This window comes from Pholis gunnellus (genome assembly GCF_910591455.1).
Source record: "Pholis gunnellus genome assembly, chromosome: 2".
NCBI classification, from domain to species: domain Eukaryota; kingdom Metazoa; phylum Chordata; class Actinopteri; order Perciformes; family Pholidae; genus Pholis; species Pholis gunnellus.
Window position 1 is genome coordinate 22433409 of NC_136536.1, and position 8131 is coordinate 22441539.

The 8131-nt window shown below is 42.4% G+C and overlaps 1 protein-coding gene across 1 annotated transcript; it reads left to right on the plus strand.

Annotated features, from left to right (window-relative positions):
* Positions 1-222: 222 nt before the first annotated feature.
* Positions 223-6591, plus strand: cox4i2 (cytochrome c oxidase subunit 4I2). The gene is made up of 5 exons (XM_079170330.1): positions 223-376; positions 2936-3041; positions 4182-4346; positions 5464-5595; positions 6002-6591. The coding sequence occupies exons 2-5, from the start codon at positions 2936-2938 to the stop codon at positions 6133-6135; spliced, it is 537 nt and encodes a 178-aa protein (XP_079026456.1). The 5' UTR covers positions 223-376; the 3' UTR covers positions 6136-6591.
* Positions 6592-8131: the final 1540 nt, after the last annotated feature.

Consider the following 8131-nt stretch of genomic DNA (forward strand, 5'->3'; position numbering starts at 1 on the left):
TTTCTCGCTCAGCCAGTCCAATCGCATGCTTTGCTACATTGTTTACTTGTACGGGTTTGATCCCTCCTCTCTCTCTCCCTCTCTCTCTCTTTCCCTCTCTCTCTCTCTCTCTCTCTCCCTCTAGCTCTCTCTCTCTCTCTCTCTCTCCCTCCCCCTCTCTCTCTCCTTCTCTCTCTCCCTCTCCCTCTCCTCCTCCCCATCCAGCCTCTCTCTCTCCTCCCGCCCACCAGTTGGTTCCTGCTCAGTGTTTGGCGTTGGGAGCAGAGACGAAACGGGACAGACGGCCTAAAGAGCCCCTTTCTCTCAAGATTCGGCCTTTTTTTTGTTTGTTGCTGCATCTTCTAATCCTGCAGTTTCCCTCTCTCTTGCAACTACAGTGAGTATCTATCTTTGCCGAATTAAATAATCAGACTATAATGTTGTTTTTCAAGGAGTAGATGACGGCGGGTTAGACTCCCACCACCCCGCCACCCCCAAAAAACCTCCCTCCCTTAACCCCACACAGCCAGGGAGAGTGGCGGACGTGCAGAAAAGATAGTAAACCATGAGACAGATCTGACTGAGAGATTTGTGGAGCTGCATAAATGTGCAGCAGCTGTGTTTGAACAGGAAGATAGAAAATGCTTTAGAGAAAGAATGAAGTGTGTCAAATGTGACGGTGCCATGTTTATACCAGAATAAAAGCATGATCTGGAGATTGCTCCATAGAGTCCCATTGCTCAACCTGCAGGGATAACACGTATTCCTCCTTAGTGAGCCGGTCACTTATTTGTCCTATGATAAGTTAGTAAAACAGGTCAAACGATTCTGTTTACTTCTGTCCGTTTAAGAAGGTCAGCTCAGATTCTAAAATTGACTAAATGCCAATTTCTGCCTTTTCCGTTTGCTGTGTGTGTGTGTGTGTGTGTGATAGGCTACAGGACGACCGGTAAAAGGACAAACACAAAAGCAATGGAAGAGAAACTCTTTAAACATAGTTAATACACATTATTCCTTCTAAACTTAAATCACAGACTGAACAGGCATTTTCTCCAAAAACCACTGCAGAACAAATGCACTGTCGCGTGCATTAACGTGATCCGTCGCACTGGTACTTCCAGAACTTTCAACTTTTATGTAAATGTGCGTAACTTGACGGTTATACCAGCATTATCACACAAAACAGCGGCTTCCGTCCCTGCACAAAAATGACTTGGGATTTATCATTGGCATCTAAAGCTGTGAGGGAGCCTGACCGGAGAGGCTTGGAAAGTGGGAGGAGGCACACACGAGAAACTCTGTTCAGAAAACAAAATGGTGTTTATTTACAAGACTGGCCCTGCCACACACGTAACCAATCATATATACAAAAACAAACAAAAACAGTTAGCTTAGCTTAACTGAATAAAACTCAACTCATCATGAAGGTAACTTAGATTAACATAACACCACGTTCATACAGCTACACACTGACATTCATCGCCCCCTAACAGCCAAAGGCCTCTCCTTATATAGAGCCTTCCATCAGCAGGATCTAGTTCGTACCATGAATGCAGGCGACACCAAATACTTCCTCAAACCCGTAAGAGACTGAAGCTATAGCTTACTAGCTTACTGCAAACCTTCAGGTAGCAAACACTTTGAGATAGTTTTCTATATGCTTTACACTTACAACCATGCATAACAGATCACAACTAACCTAAACGCACACCTATACATGACCTACTTCACCCCATACTTGGTCTGACCCCATGACATCACTGCTGACATCATCCAGTGTATAAATAGAGGAACTGGTTAGCCACCTCCTCCTTAATAATCTAGAACACATGGTGTTTATGGTAAGTAACAAATAAAGATAATGATTAACTACTAAAATGCTGAACTGAATCAATAACTAAACTTAACAATACCCGTTTGTGGTTTACTCTAACACCGATATTGATATTAAATGAACTGTAATTAAATAGAATACACAATGCAAACAAACCCGGATAGTTTGCGTCTTCAGTTACAGCTAATGATAAAACTATGGCTAAACAAACTTAACAAGCATGGTTAGATTTGTTAATTGGTTCTCACCAACAAAAGCCACGTCCCTGTTCACTGGAGCATCAATAATGGAGGTGCACTGACTAATTTATAGTATAATATAAATACAATTTAAACTTTTGTATTTTTACAGATCATATAAAAGGTCACATTTAGTTATAGGTATACACGTTGTTCCTGCTTGGCTTTACGCACCTCCCTCCATCTGTGCCTGTAACAACTTTAATTCTATTTTAGTGGGCGGCTTTATCAGTTTGTTACACTGCAGTGTATTTAATGGTAAACGCTAATGAGGGAGGCAGACTGGCTAATAGGAGATTTGGCAATTATCCAGGCCACCTTTGCAAAGCACTTAATGAGATCTTCTGATTCACTGTTGTGAATAACAGGCAGGCAGACAAACGCGTGTTCACCGGTTGCTTTCTCAAAGAGAATCAATGGCCAATTAAATGTGAACAGGAATCAATGCATGTAAATTGAGACTCTACATTTTTCTGTGTACAATAGATCAAAAATAATTGTCTTGGCTTAATGAGCGGTTTGTTGTAACTGCCCTTCTGAGTCTTAAAATACAAAATGTTTTGCATTTCAGTACTTTTGTCCTCCTTACCGTACAATAACTTTGACAGTACTGTAGGTGAGCCTGGCATTTACTGGACAAAGCCCACGTGCACCAACCTACAATTAAAGAAGCATTTGAGTGTATGCAGCCCTAGTCTGTATGTATTAGTGTCCAGGTGTACGTCCATTCTTTTTTATTAAACTGAGACATTAATTAGCTTAGCCTAATTAGCCATAGCAGTTTCAAGATGGTTACCCCGTATGAATTTCCAAAGCAGTGCGCGTGGTGCCGGAACATGCAGCCTCCTGACCTCGTGATTTCCTTTTACCCACCTGTTTTCAGATGCTCCACCTGATTGCAGGACGCATGGGAAGCCTGGTGGCCAGGCGCGCGACAGTGGCTCTGACTACCAGCAGCGCGAGGATGGCGAGCCACGGCTACGGCAGCGGTAACGTGACTTACTGCCTCTGAAGTAGAACAGTTAATGCTCCTGGTGTAGGAGAGATAGTCGTATCTGGATAAACTGACAGAATGAGAGGCGGGGATGTCTTTTCAAACGTTTTTTGTTATTTGTGCGAACGTTTTTATCATATCATTTCAGGAACTTTAAGTGGTGGAAAGTACATTTACTTAGGTACTGTAATTAAGTATAAATGTAGTACTTTTACTTTAATTGAGTCTTTTCATGCTACTTTATACTTCAACTCCACTACATTTCAGGGGGAAATATTGGACCAAACACTAAAATATTTGACAGCTTTAGCTATTAGCTAGGCTACTTTGTGGGTTAAGAGTTTTGCATACAAAACAAACTGAGCTTAAATATGTTTTGTTATAGAGTAAACTAACCAAAAGTATATAAACTGCAAGAGCTGAAATTATTAGTCAATTATTCAAATTTATGGGCAACTATTATGATAGAACATATTCAGCAGATTAATCAATAATGAAAATAACTATTACCTGCAGTCTTATACAAAATAGTTAAAGATGATTTACCACCCACTGAGCCACAGCTGCCCTTTACTGTAACGGGGTGCTTTTAGTGTGATATTAGTACTTTTACTTAAGGACCTGAATACTTCCTCCACCTCTGGAAACTTTATATTTTGATAGCAGCCATTACCAAAAAGGTGCCTCCATAGTTTTTAGATTTAAGGGAAGACATCTTCCCTGTAGATACAGATGTGTTGTGGACCGGTCTTCAACTGCAGAGCACTAATCACCCATAAATATCTGAATGCCCTTTTTTTTTGTCTAGTTAATCGAGGGTCCCTGAATCCGATAGGTCCCTGAATTTGGTGTTACACCAGTACATATAATTTTTTAAAAGCATACCTGGAGATTGTTGTTTGGAATTGGTACACTAGTAACTTTTCCATTATTCAGATGGCCGATGTACCAAAGCCGGAGGCCTCAGTCAAAAGTGGCCTCAAACCAGCAGATAACGCTGCATATGACGTGGCATAGCCACATGTTCCCATTTTCTAAAGCAGGGTTGTTTTTAGTTTTGTTTACTGTTCTCTTGAATGTTCATTGTTGCAACAGTTGGTTCCAAAAGTGACCCTTCCTGTCTCTGTCCATCTAGAGGTGTCGGAGACAGTGGACATGTCTCAGCCGATGTACTGGGACCGCCTGGACACCCCTCTGCCTGACAAAGCCTACAAAGATGAGCTGACCGCTGCTGACAAGAGCCTGAAACAGAAGGAGAAGGGGCCCTGGAGCCAGCTGACCAATGAGGAGAAGATTGCCTGTAGGTTCTTCGCTACTCACAGGCTGAGGCTGTCGAGCTGTGAGGTGGCACACAACACAGCCCAAAACACGCGTCACAACAGCTTTGACAAGTCATCTAAAATGAAAACGCACTCGATATTCATAGACCACGATTCATTTAAAGTACAGAAGTACTATTCTTACAGTAAGTATTATTACAGAGGTACACTTTTGAAGAGTGTTGTTATGCTACATTGTGTTTCTACTCCAATCTTATGGCTAAAGTTAATGTAACTCTGATTATGATTTTTCTAAATCTGATGATGAAAATACAATAGTTTAATATACAGTCAATTAAAGCACAGAACAATATCATTAATATTAAATCAAAGATCTCAACAGAAATTGTCTAATTATAGTAAAATCGTATATAAAATGAGGAAAAACATGGCTTGGGTAAAGAACAATGGGAGGAAGGCAGCATGCTGTGTAAGGTGATCATGTGACTTCTGACCGCCGTCATGTTTAGTAGTTTTACATTTTGCAGAATCAACGGGAGAAGAGGGAGCAATGGTCTATCCATTGTTTCAAATATTCAAAACATTTTTGTTTTTAAAAAGTGCTCAGTCGGAATCTCGCAGCATAACTATTGCCTCCACGAGTCTCTCACCATGGCGACAGCTGAGCCAGCGGCTAGCAGCTAGCAGCGCTGACAGAGCTAACGGTGGTTTAACATGAGGGGAAACCGCAGGCTGGGAGCTACGCTTCCACGACGACGCTGTGGGTCGGGATGGCGTGATCAGTTGTGACCGCCTCATGAGCGCTGTGCTGTGCAGACCTACATTAGCTAGCTAGTGGGGCCCACCAGCGTTCTCTGCTCAGGCAGACATTACACTATCTTCACATAGCAAATAGTGGTTTGCTGCTATATTAGTGCTCTGAATATTGTATAGCGAACCTTTAAAGATGGAAATGTGGGGGAAAAGAGGGGGCATGAAATTCAACAAGGTCAGACCAGAGACATTGCAGCTGAGTCATTGTTTAAACTTTATCACTGTCAAGTTTTATTAATGGTACGTGTCCCCATGTTCTCTTCTTGCCCTCTATCTCACCCATCTCTCCTGTCCTTCACCTCTTCCCTCACCCCCTCCCTGCAGTGTACCGGCTCATGTTCAATCAGACCTACCCAGAGATGAAGCAGCCGCGATCAGAGTGGAAGACCGTCGTTGGGGGCATCTTCATCTTCATGGGCATCACAGGCCTGGTGGTCTGGTGGCAGAGCGTCTACGGTAAACCTGCCTCTTACACTCTGAAAAGGACAAACCCTGTCTCTTTTAAATCCTTTTTCACACACTCATCCCACACCTGGGGGTCACTGCCTCTCACTCGGCACAGATCCGTTTTCTCACAGCAGACATTTTCACTTATCGTCGCAGGAAAAAGCGCAGCTGTGACTAACGACGTTAACGCTGGCCCTGTTCCTGTGAAGTGTCAGTAAGCCAGCACGTATGAAACCAGAGCCCTGTAAATGCACTTCAGGCTTTTTGAGATGCACCAGTGTTCGACGGGTCAAAATGGCTGCTGTGAGAAAAAGAATAAAACAAATCACATGCAAAGTTTAAACACTTTTTTTAACATACATGGAGTACACTGTAGTCAAAGTATTATATATATGTCTCTACTCGTTTGCTGCAGTCTACCCTCCACGTCCCAGGACCTTTGACAACGAGTGGAAGGCCAAACAGCTGCAGAGGATACTGGACATGAGGATGAACCCCATCGAGGGCTTCTCGTCCAAGTGGGACTACGAGAAGGGCCAGTGGAAGTAGAGAGACCTGACCCGTCTCCCCTCAGAGTATTGATGTTGAAGCCGCCGTTGAAGTCAGTCTCAATTTGAATGTTGCATTGTAACTGATTAAACCACTGTCAATATCCCGAGGGGTCGTTTTACTCTGTACCACCTCTGGCTCTCAGCCAGGGGCCTCCTCTCCAACCACTGCAGCCTTCTGTCACGGTCCGTCCTGTGGAGAGCTTATAATGATGATGATGATAATAATAAACGTTTTGCTTAGCCTTCCGTCGAACTCTTTTATTATCCGGAGTAAGCGCTGCTCAAGTGCTTATCTGCTTGCTTCAAATGCAAAGCAGTGCAATCTTCAGTTGCGAAAAGATATTTAACTTTGAGGACCACCTTCTCAAATAAATGACAAATGAACTGGGCTGTAAATGTGTTTTGCCTCTCTCAGATGAAATTAATATAAAATAAAATGTTCTGCTTACACTCACCCATCACTACCTGTTATGAATCCAAAAGTGATTCAGGGTCATATTTCCTCCCCACACACCTGGGAGCTTTTACGAGTGCAGGGTTGTCTCCCTCATGACTTTTCATTTCCAAAAAACTTTCATTTTGTGTCACTGCATCCCAGTGAACATTATTTATTCTAGAGTAATATATATATATATATATATATATATATATATTATAGTAGTATTTCTATAACCAGTGTTATAAATTACCAAAGAATATTGTTTTTAATGTAATCTAACCTGTTGGCAGTACCTCCGCGGCCCACTAGATAGCACTCTGAGGCCCACCAGTGGACCCGGCCCAGTGGTTCAGAAGTGCTGCCATAGACATGAATGAGACTGAATTTGTAGACTCATGTTTTCTTTTATACCTAAATGAGCTTTATTTTATTCTCGTGTTCTCAGTTGTGAAACAGAAAATGTAGCCAGAAGATGACCCCTGGGTGTTCTTTGTCTGCTATATAAACTTTACCAATTCTGTGGATTACAAGATTTTGTACTTGATGACGATCACAATTTTTAGTTTTAGCGCACTAGTTTTTGGATTCGGGAGAGAGTATTTCATGTTTGCTGATTTTGGACTCTTGGACCCTCAGGAATGACATAAGTTTTGAAAATGGGTGTAGTTCCCCTTTAAAGTTTAAAGGAGGAATATTTTAATGCAACATGCATGTAAGTATTTTATAAAATCAGATTCTATTTTCACAATTCTACATATTGTATCTTCTTACTTCAGTAAAGGATCTGAGTTCTTTCACTGCCACTTACATTTACCAACTATTGGGAGGTGTTTTAAAAAAAGAACTCATTTGATTGCTATGAAACATTTTACAGATGGGCAAGTTCCCCAGAAGATATATTCTTTGTGTCAAGAGATTGACATTTATGGATTAGTGGTGGAAGGTAACTAAATACATTTACTCAAGTACTGTTATTTTGAGGTACTCCACCAGATGGGGATTACTTGTCCCTCTAAATTTCATTTCAATAAAAATAAGATTATATATATAATTGGTTGCACTAGTACTTTAACTCAATATTTTTTTTTGCTGTGTACTTATGTCATTTTACTGAGTTACTTTCAGGATTTTTTTAACTGGTTGTGAAACAGTCTCAATGTAATACCGATGCCTCTATATGACATACACGTAAACGAGTCAGCGAGAAGATTGTCTATTTCTATATAGTTATTCTTAATGCTCGTCATCGACGCCACCGGTTCAGATACCGGTCAGCTCAGACTGCAGCAGGGCCTCTGGCAGCGAACAACCCGCTGACCCAGATCCGGCTTCACCGCTGCCTTCCACCTGCAGCCGGAAGCTCCCGGCGTGAGGTGGAGAGCTCAGCGCCCGGCACAAGTGTCTCCTCTCATTCGGCCGGCCGCCGGTCCCCGCTGGGAGCCGTCGTCACACTGCTGGAGGCCCCATGGGGGGAGAAGAGGCACGGGGGAACCAGGAACTGTGCGTAGCAGACTGTGCACGGGGACCACGGACACACTACCACTTTCAACCACAG

What these genes read in the sequence shown, in the direction of transcription:
- cox4i2 (XM_079170330.1), top strand. Translation starts at nt 2,936, where the DNA reads ATGCTCCACCTGATTGCAGGACGCATGGGAAGCCTGGTGGCCAGGCGC. An exon ending in CAATGAGGAGAAGATTGCCT is followed by an intron (nt 4,347 to 5,463) that starts GTAGGTTCTTCG and finishes CCCTCCCTGCAG; the next exon opens with TGTACCGGCTCATGTTCAAT. An exon ending in CTGGTGGCAGAGCGTCTACG is followed by an intron (nt 5,596 to 6,001) that starts GTAAACCTGCCT and finishes CGTTTGCTGCAG; the next exon opens with TCTACCCTCCACGTCCCAGG.